At 46.2% G+C, this 19485-nt stretch overlaps 2 protein-coding genes across 4 annotated transcripts in view; one reads left to right on the top strand and one right to left on the bottom strand.

Annotated features, from left to right (window-relative positions):
* MXRA7 (matrix remodeling associated 7) overlaps positions 1-19485 on the bottom strand; it is an 836957-nt gene that overhangs the window by 229291 nt on the left and 588181 nt on the right. The gene's annotated exons all lie outside the window — the stretch shown is intronic.
* The window catches only part of MGAT5B (alpha-1,6-mannosylglycoprotein 6-beta-N-acetylglucosaminyltransferase B), a 176082-nt gene that overhangs the window by 6100 nt on the left and 150497 nt on the right, over positions 1-19485 (top strand). For all 3 annotated transcript variants that reach the window (XR_007768724.1, XM_050919257.1, XM_050919256.1), the window contains exon 2: positions 803-915. Coding sequence is in view for 2 of the 3 variants with exons in the window: in XM_050919257.1 (XP_050775214.1) it covers positions 803-915 (113 nt within the window). In the remaining variant the exon portion in view is untranslated. The remainder of the gene's footprint in view (positions 1-802; positions 916-19485) is intronic.

Here is a 19485-nt window from a genome sequence, read left to right as displayed (position 1 = left end):
TACAAGATATCACTGAGGCCACGCACTAGGATTCAATAGAGGATGGATAATAATGAGAGCATCCACAGGGTCATTAAAGGCAAAATATCTACGAGGGATATCAACCCTCATGCTTCAGGGCATAAGCCAACCACAAAAAGCTCTACCGACAAAGAGATTTAAATGCCTCACTGCCACTTTAGGGGCCTAGGTCCAAAATTTAGATCCTTAGAACCCCCACTTGGCTACTAGCTAACCCAGTAGGCACCTATGTTCTGTTGGTGCTTTTGTTTCTGCCAGTAAAGTCCCCTAGGCACCAAAATTTCTGCTGGGTGGCATACACAAAGCCACCTAAGTCTTGACAGCAATGAGCTGCTCAGTGCCTAGTGCACCTCTAAGCCTGGCCGGCTGCTGGACTAGATGGACCATTGGTCTGATCTGGCTTGGTATTTCCTATGTTACTAAAACAGATCAACACTGGTGACTTGGCCAACCCTTTTTGAATGGCCAAGAGGACCAGGATTAAGAATCAGTTGCTGAGGGTTAGAGGTCAGGTACATGGCACGATTGCCCATTCCACCTCTAAATGCTCCCCCCCCTTTTTTCCCCCTCATACAGAATTTTCAGTAAAAAAAGTCAGTGCAAGTGAGTTGTTGAGGGGGTGTTGGGTGGAAGTGGTTTTGCTGAGAATAAGACCACAGGACATGTGGGCCTGTCAGTGAAGAGACCCATATCTTACTAGTAATTTGTGGGACAACCTGTTTAGCAGAAAAGCCATTACTGAGTGTGTCTCACATTATCTTTTCCTTTTCTCCTCCCTCAGGATATTTGTGTTGGGCATTGGATTTTTCACTCTGTGCTTCTTAATGACATCATTGGGAGGCCAGTTTTCAGCCAAAAGACTGGGAGACTCTCCCTTCACCATCAGAACCGAAGGTAACTGGCATTTTAACTGTTTTGAAAACTATTTTAAAAGAGGAGAACTTGTGCTGGTTTTTGCTCCTTGTGACTAGTAGTGGAATAAATCCTTCTTTTGGGATAATGAGTCTAGGAAAGTGGTAGTGCACTAGTCAATGCCTGTCTGTTGCTGCTTCCTGCTGGAGTGTGACAGACGTACCCATGTCTAATAGCTCCCTCTACTAGCTCACTGGGTAGGGGCCTGTGTTTCTAGAGCCACAGATCTTGAATTAATTGAAATGCTAAGTGTATGGGCTGCTTGACTATTTCCATTCAACTCTTTGTCATTACACGCTCCATAAACAAGGAGGACAGAGAGGGAGGAAATCAGATGGAGACTGACATTTTCACAATGCCTTCTCGAGAACATTACAAAGTGTATGGAGGGGGATGTAAACCATGAATCTCAAGCAGTGTTTGGTGCAACATTTTGATGGCACCTGGTGTATAGAGAACCTGGGTGATCTGAATGCAAGGGGCTAGATTCTCAGTTGATATATGCTGGTGTAGCTCCATTGACTGTGCCAGCTTATAGCACCAGAGGTTCTGGCTCAGGACTGTGTAAGGCTTTGTGGTTGTAGACAGGTTTGGTGTCCAGGGAGTGGAAGTGTGGCGAGTGACTTTTTTTGCCATTTTATTTTATTTTTTTGTCTCAAAAGGAGACACTATGATGGGAAACTAGGGGATCAACTGTGTGTGTTACATTTTAATACCCATAAAAGTACTCTATCGAGGATGGAGAGGGAATAGGCAAAGGATTCTGATTCTAATGGAGAAGCTCACTGGGAGAAATGTTGCACAAGGGCAGGTCCTAGGATTGAAGGGATGTAACCCATTCCCTTCTTTTCCTCACCCCTGTGTATTTCTGACACCTCCAATCTCTGGTTGCCTCCTGCCCTGATCCACCCTCCACCCCCCTACCCAGGCCATGTAGGGATCCTGCTCATCTGTTTGTGGAGTGAGTTCTTGTTGCACCTGCTCACCTCCCATAATTGACTGAGGGGTCAGGAGATGGGGCTTCAGCACAGCAGAAATGTGGGAGAGTGGAGAGAGAATTGGGTGCTGGATGGGACAGCTGATGGGGAGTTGAGGATGGTGCATGTTATTAGTGCTGTGGTGTGTTGCTGGTGCTGCAGAGTTGTTAATGCTGCTATTCTTGGAGCTCCAGTGTTAGCCGCACCAGCAGAGTGCACAGCACACTCTGATTCGGCAGACCTCGGTGCTGTTCAGAAAGAAAGACCACAGACTCGGATCAGTGACGAAGGTTCTCGGCCAGGTTTATTGTCCACAAAGCACGTTACTAGCTCCCTGTCGAGTAGCTCACAGGGACACTAACACATGTGTGCCTGGTACAAGATAAGAGCTCAGTCAGCAAACAGGATGCTGTCCCCTCAGCCGATGTATGCCCCTCCCATGACTTCTCCTTTTATACATTGATACAAATAAGTGACATATTATGCTCCATGTTGTTTGTTATCACCCTGATATGAAGTGATACCTATCTCATAGAACTGGAAGGGACCCCGAAAGGTCATCGAGTCCAGCCCCCTGCCTTCACTAGCAGGACCAAGAATACCTCTACCTCGATATAACACTGTCCTCGGGAGCAAAAAAATCTTAACACGTAATAGGTGAAACTGTGTTATATTGAACTCACTGTGATCCACCAGAGTGCGCAGCCCTGCCCCCCTAAAGCTCTGGTTTACCACGTTATATCCGAATTCGTGTTATATCAGGTCGTGTTATTGAGGTAGAGGAGTACTGATTTTGCCCCATATCCCTAAGTGGCCCCTTCAAGGACTGAACTCACAACCCTGGGTTTAGCAGGCCAATGCTCAAACCACTGTACCTGCTAGTTCAAATGAAACCTCCTCATCCATTATCCTGTCATCCCATCCGTATCTTACAAGGGATTGGTGTGTTTCTGTATAATCTCATGGGAATCTGTGTATGTGATTATTTAAGAACTCTGGGTGTTTTTGTATCATCCTCTCTGGTTAGATGCGCTTACTTGTTTAGCCAATACCTGGTGTTACTCTACTGACATGGCTTACTTTGCTTCATACTCTTAGTTTATGCCTAGGGCTCCAGCCAGGCCTATATGCACTATCCAGTGGCATGAGTGTGTGGTGGGGGTACTATGTAGCCGTGCAGGCCAAAAGCTGCCACACTCCAGTGGCCTTGAACCACTAAAATCTATTTGTGACATCAGTGGGGGGTTTGCTACAGTAAAGAGTGTAGCAATAGCTTCAGACAAGAGGAAAGGTGGGCAGACAGTGCTAGCCGATATGATACATGTAGTCATCCCCGTGAAAGAGCCAATCGGCATTTCCTAAGTAGAAATATTCTGCCCTCATGACCACTGATCAACTAGTGGGAGTTTGTTCTGACAGTGTGCGCAGGGGTGCCAGGTGTCTGGTTTTTGACCAGAATGCCCGGTTGAAAAGAGACCCTGGCGCTGTGAAGACCGGGCCGTTAAAAGTTCGGTTGGCGACATAGCAGTGTCCCGGGGCTAAGGCAGGGTCCCTGCCTGTGCTGGCTCCGTTCTGCCTCTGGAAGTGGCCGCCAGGTCCCTGTGGCTCGTACGTGCTGGGGCGGCCAGGGAAGCTCCACGCGCTGCCCCCGCCCCCAGCACTAGCTCTGCAGCTCTCATTGGTGGGGCAGGGGTTTTGGTTTTGTGTGATTTAGAAAGCTGGCAAACCTATCCGTGTGTTGTATTTGAGTGTTGTCACTCAGTACTACTTGCTGAATGGAGTTTCTGCCGGACCTTTCTGAAGTCCATCACAAAGAATGCTCCAGCTTGCTCATGTCATTGACTTTAGCTCTGGATAAAAAACAGCTGCTTGTTTGTTTTGTTCCAATTTACCTCTGGACAGTTAAGTACTTTGGGTACAAATGAAATAGCAGGGAAAGGAGAACTTTTCAAGAGAATTGGCCCAATCCAGAGCCTGGGATAGCCAACGTACATTTGGTCAGGCCAGAAGACAGTCCCGGAGCAAAGGAAAGACACCCCCCTCACATACACTCATGCTCTCTCCCAGCTGTGGTGATAAACACATCACCCCTTGATTAATTGAGTGATGGGGGCCTCAGACTAAAATCCCCATTTCAGCCAGAAGTCTAAGTGATGAGGGATAGAGGGAGAGGTAGCAGAATCTGGACTAAATGCAGCCTGAGGCCTACCTCGCTTGCAGAAACCCTTGAGGCAGAAAGTCAGTGTGGGGAGGAGAAGTGGGACTTGGCCATGGCCTCTCCTCTGCACAACCCTGGGCTGGGGAGTGGGCATGGCTAGGGTATCTCTGTACTAATCAAAGTGCACCTTCTCCCTCTCAAAAAATCAGGGCTCCTGGGCCAGATCCCCAGCTGGTGTAAATCAGAGTCATGCTCTCAAAGTCAGTGATCTACAGCTGAAAAGCTGGTCCCCTGGTGAAATCTAAATCTGCCTCCGTACAGCAGAAAACAGTGCAGGAGGGAGGGAGGCAGCAGTACCACAGACTGTGCTCCCCTGCCTTGAGCCCCCCACTAGGTCGTCTGTGGATTAGCAGGTTCAGGGATGCATCATTTACATCGCTTTACACCATCTGGGCTGAATTTGGCCCATTGCTCCTGCTGTGCTGAGATTCACTGTGTCTTTTCCCTCTAAGCATTTCCAGCATTTGAATCATCATGTGCTGAAGGCAAGCAAGAAAGAAAACACAAATAATATCCCTTTCCCTTTGTCTGCTGTGTAAAATGACACAACAACGCTTCCTCCCTGGGAGAGCTGATTAAAGTGGCGTTCTGCATGCCAGCCCAGCTATGGGTGAGAATAGTCTCCCCTGGGGATGAAGTTGCTAAGGGGAGATGGATTAAATCTCCTCCAGAGCTCCTTGTACTCCCTCCAGGATTAAATCCACCTCTTGGGTCAATTGAAGAGGTAGTCCTGTTAGATGCATTTGTATGGAGGGGCTAGGGAGATGGCTTCCAAAATGCTGCCAGTGCCGGTAAACTGCTTAGTTGGCTTCAAAAGAGATTAACATGTAATGCTGCCTTTGGCGCTTGTCTTGGTTTTCTCCCTGACAGAGTACAAAGGAGTTTTTGTTTCTCCCCACCCCCTTCATAATTGTTCCCATCATGAACTCCGTTAAGTCTGTTCTCCCAGGAATTAGTGTTTACTTGGCTGATGGTAGCCTGAGCAATAGAATGCTGGGAGATCAACGCCTTCCGCTTCTGTCTTGCACATTTCACTGAAGTCAAGTTGTCTCCCTTTAGAGACAGACCCACGTTTCCCGCAGGTGGGTGTGAGCATGTCGTGTGGTCACTAGCCATGTAGTTGCCTTTGTAACAATGACCGCTGGAGTCAGAGTACACTGACTCTCGTCACGTGATGGCAGCTGCTGCGTGACTGATTTTTTTCCCCAGCAAGACTTTTCTTCCAAGCACCTTAATCCATTTGGGATGCAACTTCCAGGCAAAGTAGCAAAAGATGTTATATTCAAACACAGGCAAGTTCTAACAGAGTCCCTCATTCAACAGACTGGCAGCCTCAGCCATTCCAGCTTAGTCTGATCACCAGCTGCCTAGACTCTTGGGTCAGCTCCTTAGTCACAATAAGGCTTCTTTGTGCCACTCTAACAGCTAACCTGAGGGTCTGTTTACATGGAGGAAAAAGGTGTGGTCTTAATATGGGTTAAAATCACAGTGAAGATATGGCAGCTCAGGTTAGCAGCTAGAATGCAATCCCTGGTTCCGCTATAGGCTTGAACCAAGCTGCTAACCCGAGTTAAAAGCAGAGTTGCTGTGTCTTCACAGCTATTTTAACCTGAGTTAGCTAACGGTGTCAGCTAAGGAAAGTTAAGAACACGCCTTCTTTTGCAGTGTGGACACACCCTAAGTTGCTAGCTGAGGATTCTTCTCTGTAGCCCTGGAGTATCCAGCCCCTGGAGGCTGCTGCAGGTGTTTGTAAATTAAAGCAACCTTCAAACTCAGAACTGACTCCCTGCAGCCCTGGGGTTGGAGAAGCGCAGAGGTGATGTGAAGTGTCCCCCATCCTACAACTAGCACAGCTGAAAACAAGTTGGTTCATCAGTAAAGGAAATTCAGCCCTGGGCAGCTGGCCATGTACCACTTAAGTCTCCCATAGCTCCTTGAGTGGCTGTAATTGGCTTAGTGACTGTTAGGATCTTATCACTGCTTCATCTTCAGGATGAGAGAAACTCAAGTCCACCCCTTCCTTCCTTCCCTTTCTGCAATACACCTTAACCCATGGAGTTTGTTCTCTGGGCCAAATTCTATTCTTGGTTACATCAGTGTAGAACCATAGGGCCTTCCTAGACTTGAGTGAAATGACCTCCAATTTATACCATTAAACCTGGAAGAAGAATTTGGTATAATAAATTCAACCGGCCCACTGCCGGACCATTTCCTAGGATTCACACACACACAGCCCTTCTCTGGAATGGGTCATTTCAAAGATTCTAGCAGATGAAGTGAGAGAAAATGTGCAGTCATGAGCCTTGATCCTCCTCTTGCTAGCTCCATTTTTGCACTGGTGTTAACTCTCTGGATTTCAGTAGAGTTAATCCTGAGTTACACTTGTGCTGGATGTCACAGAGTCACCAGAGCGATGCTCTGGAATGGCTCTGTATGAAGCCAGTCAGGACTTCGGGGGAGCCTCCTGTCTCTGAGCACACTGTTGCCAGGGCAAGAAGCTTACACTGCTTTGGCCTTCCTGGGTCTGACCTTGGAGCATTCAGCATCCCCTTCCACACCATGCACTTCCCTCAGTGAGTCCACCCAGGCAGGGCTCCTGGGAAAGCCAGAGGGCCCTGCACCCCAACTCCGCAGTCAGCAGTGACTCTCAGCCAGCATTGTAAAACAGAAGGTTTATTAGTCAACAGGTACACAGCGTAGAGCAGAGCTTGTTAGCACAGAAACCAGCAACTTTCAGCAAAGTCTGTCCTGGACTCCCCCCAGGCCAGACGCCCTGGACTCCCCCCTCTCCAAGTCCCAGAGAGGAGACTGCCCTGGACCCTGCTGCCTGGCCTCCGCAACACCCCTTTCTCCTCCTCTGGTCTTTGTCCTGCTTCCTGGCAAAATATCACCTGGTCACCTCCCCCTCCTGGGTCTCAGGTTGGGAAGGGCATCAGCCATACCTTACGAGCAGGCAGCTGGGCAGCTTCACCTGCTCTGAGGGCTTCAGCAAAAGTCACTATGTAGGCTTTGGTGCAGTAGACAGGGAAACTGAGGTACACACAGTATTAGTATAGGACAGTAAGATTCACATGCAACATAACAAGGTGAAAAACTTCACTTCATCACACTGGGTCAGCATCAAACCCTGTGGCTTAAGTGATGAATCTTCCATGGACTCTTTGTATAGGGACAAACTTCACCCACAATCTGTTGGGTGGCTTGTATTGTACCGGTCCAGTTTTCTTGTAGCTGCAGGTCGAAAGAGATGAAGATTTTCTCCCCTTTCCTGTATCTGGGAGAAGCAGTGAATGTTGACTCTGATGGAAATAGTCAATCGTTATCCACTTAGTGGTCTTAGTTCTGTAGGTCTGTCTAGGACAGTTACCACCTAATTAAAAAGCTAAGTAAAGAATTCAACATAAAGTGTTTCTTCACTGGTTGAGACTTGCCTTTGGTTTTCTCCATCGGTTGTAGAGCTCCTGGAGGAACTGCAGGTCAGAAATGAGTGTCCCTGCTGGCTCAAATTAACATTAACTTTTCCTGCAGCTTTCAGATGGGTGATAGTGGAGAAAGAACTACTTGAAAGGAACTCAAAGACCCAGGGCTAAATGGTTTTTTTTCCCATAGATTCTAGGGCTGGAAGAGACCTCAAGAGGTCATCGAGTCCAATTCCCTGCCCTCATGGCAGGACCAAATACTGTCTAGACCATCCCTGATGGACATTTATCTAACCTACTCTTAAATATCTCCAGAGATGGAGATTTCACAACCTCCCTCGGCAATTTATTCCAGTGTTTAACCACCCTGACAGTCAGGAACTTTTCCCCTAATGTCCAACCTAAACTTCCCTTGCTGCAGTTTAAGCCCATTGCTTCTTGTTCTATCCTTAGAGGCTAGGATGAACAAGTTTTCTCCCTCCTCCTTATGACACCCTTTCAGATGCCTGAAAACTGCTATCATGACCCCTCTCAGTCTTCTCTTCTCCAAACTAAACAAACCCAATTCTTTCAGCCTGCCTTCATAGGTCATGTTCTCTAGACCTTTAATCATTCTTGTTGCTCTTCTCTGGACCCTCTCCAATTTCTCCACATCTTTCTTGAAATGCGGTGTCCAGAACTGGACACAATATTCCAGTTGAGGCCTAACCAGCGCAAAGTAGAGCGGAAGAATAACTTCTCATGTCTTGCTCACAACACACCTGTTAATGCATCCCAGAATCATGTTTGGTTTTTTTTACAACAGCATCACACTGACTCATATTTAGCTTGTTGTCCACTGTAACCCCTAGATCCCTTTCTGCCGTACTCCTTCCTAGACAGTCTCTTCCCATTCTGTATGTGTGAAACTGATTGTTCCTTCCTAAGTGGAGCACTTTGCATTTGTCTTTATTAAACTTCATCCTGTTTACCTCAGACTATTTCTCCAATTTGTCCAGATCATTTTGAATTATGACCCTCTCCTCCAAAGGAGTTGCAATCCCTCCCAGTTTGGTATCATCTGCAAACTTAATAAATGTACTTTCTATGCCAATATCTAAGTCGTTGATGAAAATATTGAACAGCAGTGTAAACTCACTGAAGACAATAAGCTTACTTTGGCTTTATGTCATGTAATTTGGAGCAGAATTAAGCCCCCACCCTCTGTTGACTTCTTTCTAGTGTATTGATTGTGGATGTGGTTGTCTCCCTATTTTTCTTGTTTGAGAGGCTCTAGCTGTTGCAATGTGTACAGAATTTCATAAACAAAAGCTTTTTCCAGGATATGAATAAATCGCTTTGGTGAGGGCCTGACCATCAGAAGTGGCCTCTGATTTTTGTACCCGGGACTTGTCAGGCACAAGTAATTCAGGGATGCATTTCATAGGGCTCAGATATTTTCTTCTATTCATTTTTTTGTACTGTGCCCATCACCATGGTACTTGATGCCTAAATATCTAACTAGGTGACTGAGCCTGGAGATAAGGGAGCTGGGCACAGTGCTGCTATGCCAACACCAATGGCTATTTGCCCTGCAAAACTCCAAGTGGGCACAAAATGCAGTAACTCAATGGGAGGCTGACCCTTTCGAAAACTGGGGCTTGATTCTGAAGCTGTTTTTGCTGGCTTTACAACAGGGTAATTCTGCTGAGCTTGGAGTTACCCATGATTTCCACCAATGCCTGTAGGGCCTGAATCAGGTCCTGTGGTATATGACTTCTGCAGTTCATTTAGAGTTCAGAAAGAGGGCCTGTATGCTGCATGAGGAGTGATGGATTATTAAGAGCATATTTAATGTAAAGAGGGTTGACAATAACAGAAATGGATACATATCTTATTACAGTTTTATCAAGCCTCAACAGATATTCAATTAACATGCATTACAGATCCCAGTGAAATACCACTAGTTGCAACACTTGCTGTAAGCGCAAAATGATTATCTGAAGCCAAGTGCAAAGAGGTGTGTTAATGTCACTGGCTTTGTAAGCGGCACCTCCAGCAATTTGCACCTTCACAGAACCATAGAAATGTAGGGCTTAAAAGGACCCCATGAAGTCATCAAGTCCAGTCCCCTATGCTGAGTAAACCTCAGGACCAAGAAGTCTAGACCATCCCTGACAGGTGTTTTTGTCCAATCTGTTCTCAAAAACCTCCAATGATGGGGATTCCACAACCTTCCTTGGAAGTCTATGAATTGCTTAGCTACCCTTATTGTACGAGTTTTGCCTAATAGCCAACCTAAATCTAAATCTCCCTAAATTCCCTTGCTGCAGATTACGCCCATTACTATAACTTCATATCCACTGAAGGTAGGACAGCAATTGAGCTCCGTCCTCTTGATAACATCCCTTAACATATTTGAAGACTTTTATCTGCTCCCCTTTGTCTCTTAGTGACCCATTTTAACAGCAATAACTACTCCTCAAGTATGGTCTGTCAGTCATTTGGGTACCCACCTGATAGTAATTTTGAGAGAAGTGAAATTGAGTTTTTTGGCTTGCTAGCTGCTCACCTGGAAGGCTCTTGAACTCGTTAGGAGCCTTCCAGGTAGGCTGCTAGGGAGCCATCATTTCGATTTTCCCCTGATGGAAAAGCCATTCCTATGCACAATTCCTGACTAGCTGTATTCATTACTCCTGGCCCTTGTACAGTGCGGTTACTGTCCTTCTAACAACATTGGATTGATGTATTAACTCATCTAAGCCCTGATTCAGTAAAAGGCTCAAGCACATGTTGAACCAGGCCCCAAGCATCTGATCTGGAGAAGTGCTGAGCACCACTAATTCCCATGGACTTCAATGGGGTGTTTTGCCTGAGTGAGGAGTGCAGAGTAAGGTACTTGGTGCTTTTCTTCTCCACGTTTGTTCATTAAAGTTCCTGATTTAAAGGTCCCTTCAGAGATGCTCATTATTGATTTATAACTATTGTATTTAATTGAGCTGCATCCCCATCTCCAAATACGCTGGGGTCTGTGTTGTTTTATAAATAAAGTGACAGTTGTATGTGTTCAGGTTTGCCCATTACCTATCTAATACATGTCTGTTCAATAACAGTGGCTTGATCCTACAATCCTTAATCACAGGAGTAACCCTTATTCACATGCATCTGAAGAAGTGGGTATTCACCCACGAAAGCTCATGCTCCAAAACGTCTGTTAGTCTATAAGGTGCCACAGGATTCTTTGCTCCTTATTCACACCGTCATTCTCTTGGGCCCCATCCTGCAGACACATGCATGTACAGAACTCTTACTTTGTGTTCCATGAATAAATGTATTGATGTGCTTAGGTGTTTGCAGTATTAGGACCACTGTAATTACCCATGTCAGTAAGGGGTGCAGGATCAGACCTCATGTGGTTTTAAGTAAATTGTTAGGATGAAATCCTGGCCCCACTGAAGTATGAGAAATCCCATTGACATTAGTGAGGTCAGGATTTAACCCCAGGATTTAATTAAAATACAATACTTGCCATAGAAATCTAGGCTGAGATTTTTAAAAGCCTCCTACATAGGGTAAGCAGATAGCAACTGTGAAAAAACAGGACAGGGGGTGGGAGGTAATAGGCTCCTGTATAAGAAAAATTCCCCCCAAATGGGTCTGTCCCTATAAAAACAGGGCATCTGGTCTCCCTACTTCTAAGAGATTTGCACACCCACTTCCAGCTGGGTATCTATTTTCTCAAAGCAACTGTGAAAATCGCAGCCTTAAGTTAAATCATGGAGCATTATAGTAGGGCTTGTGACTGGACACTTCCTCCTCATAAAGATTGCCATCCGGTGCAAGCTGCGAGTCTGTGTGGGAGCTGCTGAAGGCAGAGGGAGTGCAAAGGGTGAAATGAAGTAGCTGGAGGAAGTGTCAGAAAATGCTTCAGACTCATCTCAAAGGCTCCTTGGCTTCAGAGCCATCTGAACAGCAAATCAAACTTTAAACGAAGAGAGAAATGAAGAAGAAGAATGGAAGCGGAAAAATAGACTGTCGCCGTCCTCCAGTTAATTCTGTTGACTTTATAATGTCATCTTCTAGGCGGTTCTTGCTAAGAACCATGAGCTTGTTCCATGTGCCAATAATCAGTCTTCAGAGGGATTCTACTCTTGATGATCTGAAGCAGCAGCAACTTCATTGCTTTTTTCTAAAAACTCCTTCTGAAATGCAAGTTATTTTCACCTAGTCCTCAGCTGTGGAATAAACACTGGGAGCTTCCTTTGTTTTGAAATGGTCACTGAGAGAATTGGTTCTGCAAACAAAAATAAGGATTAAAAAAAAGAAACACATCAGAATTTTGCATATAGATGACACTTTGGGAACGATCCTAGACATGAGAGTCTTAATTTTTTTCCCCTTGTAACTTAAAATGTGTGAGGATTTTGTTTTTGTCCCTCCCACCCCCTGAGTCTATTTTTTGTCTTTTGTTGTTCTACCATTGGGAAAAGCTGTCTCGGGGCAGAGTTTTTGACTTAAAACAAAAAATATCATCTAATGAGCTGAGATAATTGCAAGAGCTCAAACTATTGTTGATCAGGGTAGTCATTAGAATTCCGTCTGCCTTCTCTGGCATCAGGACGTTGCCCTTTTGCAGGTGCTGTCTCTTGTTTTCAATTGCAAATGTATAATCAGCTGGTGGAACTCGCCGCTACAGGATGTTATCAGAGTTAAATAGTAAGTTTTAAAAAGTGATTAGATATGGATCAGAATATCATCTTTGTGACAGGGTCCCTGGGGTGCAACCTGGAACTAGTGTACAGCTGAGCCCCCTGTCCCACCAGCCTGGGCTCCCTCTCACCCTGTGATGCTGTGATAAGCAGCAAACCTCTGGCAGGTACTGCACTTACACAGACATCCACAGGCAGGGACACACCCAACAGAGTTACATGGGTAAATGCTTCTCCCAGCGACTCATGAACTAACAATAGAGAAGTGCCATCCAATTACCCTCAGCTCCCCAGCTTTGCACCTCTGGCCGATACTGTCTTGCACTGGTCAGAAGCCTGACCAGGGTAAGTTTATTACCCAATCCGCCCCTCTCTCAATGTGGAGAGGACATGCACCAGCCTTTGTACCCGAGCTGAGATTTCCCATCAACCTAACTACACTGTTTTAAGTAAAGTATAAAACAGATTTATTAACTACGGAAAGACAGATTTTAAGTGATTATAAGTGGTAGGCATAAAATATCAGAGAAAGTTCCCAAAGAAAATAAAAGAAAAACACACAATCTAAATCTTAAACCTTATTATGTTTGGCAGTATTTAGATCAGCAATTTTCTCACCTCACTGGATGTTACAGTTGCAGGAGCAGTCTCCTCAGATGAAATCTTTGTTTTCTCAGCATTCTAGATGCTGCCAACATAGATGGGAGAGGAGAAGGGCCAAGACATGCTGCAATTCTTCCTTATTTTATACCCTTCATCCATGTGCCTGGAAAACACTTGCCCAGACATGTCCTAGTGGCTTTTGCTGAGTCATAGTGATCGAGTAAACCCCAGTGTCTGGACTTGAGCAACTGTCATTGAATTGTAAATCGCTCGATTACAAATCCCCTGCTCATGTAATGGTCATGGAGCACCCTCCTGGGCGGGGGTCCTTTGTATGTCACTAGCAAACTTACAGCGTATTTCAGTAACAGCCATACAGCAAAATCTCCTAACGTTATACACACTAATGATACCCATATTTGGACAGAACAGCAGGTTTCAGCATATCATGACCTTTCATATGATACTTTACGTGGCATGCTTTGTATGAAATATCACAACCATATACGAAATATGAATACGGAGGGTTACAGGGTGCCATTCTGAGGTATGGTGTGTGTCAACCTGCAGTTGCTCTAGCTAAGTTATAATTAAAAAGGCTTTAGATCCTCATACATCAGGGCACAAACTAATGACCATCAACTGAGATCTCCCTAGAGTTTAGTAGAATACTTCCCCCCACACTGCACGTGGCTCTATGTCATGGCCTGAAGCAATAAGCATTGGCCTGTGCCAGAGAGACACTGTTGTAATAGATGGATCATAAGTAAGGCTACGATTTAGTCATGGGTGTTTTTAATAAAAGTCATGGACAGGTCACGGACAATAAACAAAAATGTATGCCCTTGACCTGTCCATGACCTGTACTATAAATATCCCTGACTAATCTTAGCTGTGGAGGGAGGGGCACTGTCCTGGGGGGCCCCTGGGAGAGTCGCTGCTGGGCGGGCCCCTGGGGCCACTGCTGGGGGGAGTGCTGCTGGGGGGGACTCTGAGGGGAGCCCTGCTTTTGGAGGTCACTGCTCTGGGGCTGTCCCCCCACACCACTGCTGCTGTTCTGGCCACCTCTGGGACTGCTGCTGTTGGGGGCTGCTGAGCTGTGGCTGCTCCCACCACCCCCAGGACTGCTGCTCAGGTGGTCCCTGGGGCCGCCCGAGCAGCGGCCAGTGTGATTGTCCCTGGGGCAGCTCAAGCAATGGCCGGTGTAGTTGGCTGTGGGGCTGGCTGGCTGGCTGCAGAGCTTCTCCAGCAGTGGCCAGTGTGACTGTTTCCCGGGGTGGCTGCGTGTTCGGTCACACTGGTTGCTACAGAAGTTACATGACTTTCCGCAACCTCCGGAGCCTGTGACCTCTGTGACAGACATGGAGCCATAATCATAAGGCTGTTCTAATGTGGTAGTTTTAGGGCATAGACCTGGAAGGGACCTCCTGGATCAACTCCAAGCCTCTGTTATTGCTGGTAACCCTGTCGTATAATCCTGTCCATAAATTTGATCAAGCTCCATCTTAAAACTAGTTAGGTTGTATGCTCCTGTTCTAATCATATAGATGGAATAAATGGGCCTAAAGAATCAAAGGTGTTAATGTGTCTGTGTTGCTGTCCAACTTTAAACAGTTTTATACAAAGTTTGGACTACAGAGACCTCAGCCTGCTTAATACCATGGCAAACACATACTAGGAACTTCATGTCAAAGGGTAGAAATTTATTAATCAAAATACACAAAAAGAGAAGAGTTAAAGCACAGCAAAAACTATTAAAACCAAACTTGAGTGAGTTTGCAAACAAACTTAATCCAAACCTATCAGTCTCTTTCTTATTAAAGAGGGTGAATATTGGTTAATATCTCTTATTCTGTCAAACAGCCTTTCTGGTTGGAGAAGAAAGGATTAGTTCTATTTAAGTTTGAGTTGAGAATGACAGAAACTTTCTTGATTTTGACAAAACAGACATAGAAGGGAGAGAAGAAAGAGGATAGTAAAGATGAGGGAAATACGTCTTGATGTTTGGAGGATACAGGGCAGCTTGTCAGTCACAGATGGATGCTTGTGGCTGGCAGGTTGGTCACTAGAGCTGTGCTCTGGACCCTGGCTCACCTCCCCAGTTAGGGACATCATTTGGTTGGTCAGGTCAGGTCTCTTTGCTTCACTGGTCCTTCTCAGCCAAGCAGAGCTGGCTGGGCCATCTCATCTTGTTGTTGTGCTGGTGCTGTGCAGTACGGTTGATTTCAGGACAAGGTGAAAAGCAGAGAGAAAGAGAGGACAAGAGGAAGATAATGGGGAATGGAAGGAGACATACAAGGGAGGGGAAGTCAGAATGGGATCTCACATATATCAGGCTGGGGTCCTTGTGTGGCAATGATGGCAAGGTCTGGGTGTCCCAGTAAAAATCCTTCTTCTGCAGCCATGATGGTGGCAGAAGTTCACCCTTTCCACCCCTCAAGTCTTTCTTCAAGGGCCCCAAAAAAGGTAAGGTGGAGTGGTCCATCCTCTCATTTTGTCCACCAATTAGGCCTAATTTCAGAAGCACCAATTCTGCTCCATTGATTTCCAGTCTTCCACTCCTCTTGTTTATCAATCATAGTCTTAACATAGTCCTGAAGTGATACCAGTAGAACCTCTATTTAAATCTTTTTGTCTCTCAAATTTTTTTGTTACACAATTTTTTATAATGGTAATCATGACCCTTCATGAACCTTCACCCACCTTCCACCAGTTAGGCTCACAGTTAAAGTAGGCCTGCTCAATTATTACAGACCCTCCACTGCTGTGGGTAGGCTGCTCCAGAACATCACTCTTCTGATTGACTTAAAAACCTTCTAATATCCAGCCTGCACTTATTCATGGCCAGGTCATACGCATTTGTTCTTGTGCCAAAATTGTCCGTAACTTAAATGCTCTTCTCTCTGTCCCCCACTGTTGGCCCTCCTGATGTATTTATAGAGAGCAATGCATCCACTTTCATGTTTCTTTCTTATGGCCCCATTCAGGACAGCATCTTTATTCCGAAAAGCTCTTTCACAAATGCTGAAGTCAATGGGATTTAAGCATGTGCTTGAAGTTAATCATCGGCTTAAGTGCTTTCCTGAACTGGGGCCTTGAGCAGCAGCTTCCAAGCTGTGGTCCTTGGAACACTTCTTGAGCTGCAGGGGGGAAGGCGAGGCGGTGTACTGCTGAAAGCCAGCCTGTCATATGGTGTTGGCACCTTCTCCTTGTGTCCAGCTGCTAAATTTCCTTAGTGAAACTGCCTTCCATTTTCAAAAGTGTTCACTGGCTAGGGGTGGCTCAGTATTTCGGTGCCCAGTTTGAGCCACCCAATGCCTGATTTTCTGAAGTGCTGAGCACCCACGTTTCCAAATCACTTCAGTTTGTGACTGCAAATGTTTCCCTCAATGGGCTTCAGCCAATGTTATGCATGCTCAGGTGTCTGAAAATTAGTGCCTGGATGTCTCCAATTGGGACTCCAAAAAACCAGAGGCACCAGATCTCAGGGGTACTTTTGGAAATGTAGGCCACTGAGGGGGAGATTTTTCAAAAGCTCTTGGCATCGGCCAAACGCTGCCCTCATTGAAGCCGAATGTAAAACTCTCAGTGACTTCAGTGGGAGCGGAATTAGGCCATCACTGAATGCTTTTGAAAATTGCACCCTGAAAATTCATTGAGAGCCATTTTTTGAAAAATGCCCAGAACCCACAACAGGAGAGAGGATTTCAAAAGAGCTCTGCTCCCCTTTTGGCCAGACTTTCAGAATATCTCAACATCCAGCGCTGCCTATGGAGAAGAATGACAGCTGGTGAGTGCAGGACTCTATAGAAAATATGTAGGGCCAGATTTTCCAAAATCACTTTCCCGTGGAAGCAGTTACTGTTGTTGTCTCAGAAGTTGAGATGGTGGATAGGAAAGGAGATGATCTGCATGATGGCAAATGGAGGGCTGGTATCCAGGAGACATGGTTCCCAGTAGGCAAATGTTTGAGTAATCTACAATTTATCTCCAAGGTGCTTGCTCCTTTGACTATATAAGAACCTCCCTGAAGACCACAGCTTGGTCTTTGTCAATGGGAATGTGATGAGTTGCTGGATCTGCCAGTTGAATCTTCAGGTTTGGCACAGTTGTTGCTGTCTATGGAGCAAACATGCCATTCAGCAGAAATCGGATACACAAAAGGGATCCCCAAGGGACTGTCCGCAGATCGCTTCTCTCTTATTGAGACAGCTGTCTAAATTCACAGCATGGGGCCAGGTCTGGGGATGTCAGTATATTACCGGCTATTCAAACACAGTGTCCCTTTCCAGGCATCAGGAGGGGGAGGGATGCCACCTAAGCTTATAGTGAAATGCTCCGGTATGTTGTGTCCTCAGTGGTTATTTAAGATTAGAGGTGTTAGCACTGATGTCCTGGCCAAATTCCAACACAGGAAATTAGTCTGTATCTCTGAAATTCCCCATGCAGTTAGAATTTGGATACAGTATCCTTTCCACTTGCTCTCTTAATCTATTGTGTAGTTTTGCTGGGCACTGTTTAACGGTTGAAATACTGCAGAACTAGTTGTGCTTTTGCAGCAGGTGAAGTGACTTCTACATAATAGATATCGTTTTTACAGCCAGTTAATAAAGTGCTTTAAGATCCATTAGGAAGAGAGGCTAACTATAAATATAAGATCCGCATTAAGGATTATTAGCTCTTTTCAACACACAGCTATTATAATTACTGCACAGTCACCAGAGTGGAGAGGTAATTAACCCTTTCATGCCTACAGCTGGGCTTCCTAATGCGCAAAGCATGAGCGTTGACGGCTCTCCTGAGCCACAGGGCATGAAGGAGTTAAATTTCTTTGAAGTTCAATGAGATGAAAATGTGCTTGTTCCACACTGCGATGTGAAAGTCCCCCTCCGACAGACCTCTTGCCTATAACCTCCATCAGCCATATGCAGCACTGTCTCTGAAATATATAAAAGAAGTTCCAAAGGGAGTTTGGCTCATTTCAGTCCTGGGTTGCGGCCAAGAGACAGAGTCACAGATTGCTGACACAGAAGGGCATCGGTTGGCTGGTAAAAGACTAATTTTTCTCTGCCTCTGACCTCACTGACTTAGATGGAAAGCTTCTTTATTTTCATTCCTTCCCCCTAGTTATGTCTGGGAGCCTGGAACGTCAGCCCAGCTTGTCCAATTTTGAAACCAGATGGAATCTGTCTTCTTGGAGCTCAGAGAGCCCACTGAGGCTGGTCCCCGAGGCTTTCCTTTCAGACCACAGGGCTCCTTCTGACAGCTTGCTTGCATCTGACTGATGGCTGCGCTGGTGCTTCTGGGACGCGGCACTGGGGTTTCTATTTGAGGACCTCTTAGGACACAGGGCTGGATAACAAAAGCCATTTAGTGGATCTGTTCTCTTTGTGAGCTCAGGACTGGTTATAATGGCCCTGCAGGTGGAAGCCTTCTAGCCACAGAACTGGGCAGCCAGCTTCCCTGTCCTTGCTTCAACATGCCACCGAAGGGACCAGTGGTAGAGATGTGACAGGAGTTCACTCTCCATCACCAAGTAAATCTTTGGCCTCTCTACGGAGACTGCCCTGGAGGAAGCCATGTTCAGTGATGTCCAGTTTCCAGTCAGATACCACCAGACTGACTTCACAGTGTGTGGAGTGACTGCTGTTTGGGGCTGGCTTCCACCTTGTACCCTAATGGAAAAGGGCTCCTTTCTCTGCTCCCTTGTTCCTTTCTCTGATCATCTGAGCTCTCTCATTTCCCCCCGCCTCCAGCAGATCCTAAACCCTGTAGTTGTTAGCTCTCAGCTGCTGAAATTTACAATAGGTTTGTCGCTGCTGCCACCAGCCACTACAGCTGCTCTTCCCACTCCCATAGAAGCCGACGTCAGTACGATGGAAACAGGCTCCAAGTAGTCATGGCTCAAACTCTTGTGAATTTCAGTGGCCCGTGTCTTTCTCAACACCACTTAGAGTGCAACATCCAACCCTTACTGCTTTGAGACCATGCTGCTGGGCTGCACCAGCCACCCCATGCTTGTTAAAGCCATCCCACTGGCTGGTACCAGGCAAGATGGCTCAAGGCAGTTGAGGGAGGTAAAGGAGGCACTGGGTGCTGATGTGGATCCTTTAACAGGGAGAAGTGTGTTCTCTTGAATGACTGCGCAATGTCAAGGTCCTTGGGGTGGGTGGTCGGTGTGTCTGGGTGGGTCTGACTATACCCCTTGCCTGGAAGGCCCAAGTCCCACCAGGCTGTTACATGACGTAACATGTGTGGGTCAGACAGGGTCTGTCTGTCTTTGTACCGCACCTAGCACTAGGGGGCCCTGATTTTGATTGAAGCCTCTGGGTGCAACCATAATACTGTTGCTCTTTTGCATAGTAGCTGCTATTCAGGGCCCTTGCTGGACAGTTTCCCATTTGGAGCTGAATCAGTGACCCGGAGCCAGCTATTTTCATAGTGTTAAGAGTTTACTTATAAAACGTACACAAGCCCCATTCTCTGAGGTAGGACTGGTAGCAGCCAAGAACCTGCCCTAGAGAAGAAGCTCTTGTCACTGCCTCTTTCTAGGGGCACCTGCATCATCTCACGGCAAAGCTGATCTTTCACACCCAGCAGCTGTGCTGCAGCTCACAGCCTCCCTGTGCTTTTTACTGAGGATCTCT

The sequence above is a fragment of the Gopherus flavomarginatus genome, chromosome 12, assembly GCF_025201925.1.
Source record: "Gopherus flavomarginatus isolate rGopFla2 chromosome 12, rGopFla2.mat.asm, whole genome shotgun sequence".
Lineage (NCBI taxonomy): Eukaryota > Metazoa > Chordata > Testudines > Testudinidae > Gopherus > Gopherus flavomarginatus.
The sequence above is the reverse complement of the archived record's forward strand: the minus strand, read 5'-3'. Positions and strand labels throughout refer to the sequence as shown.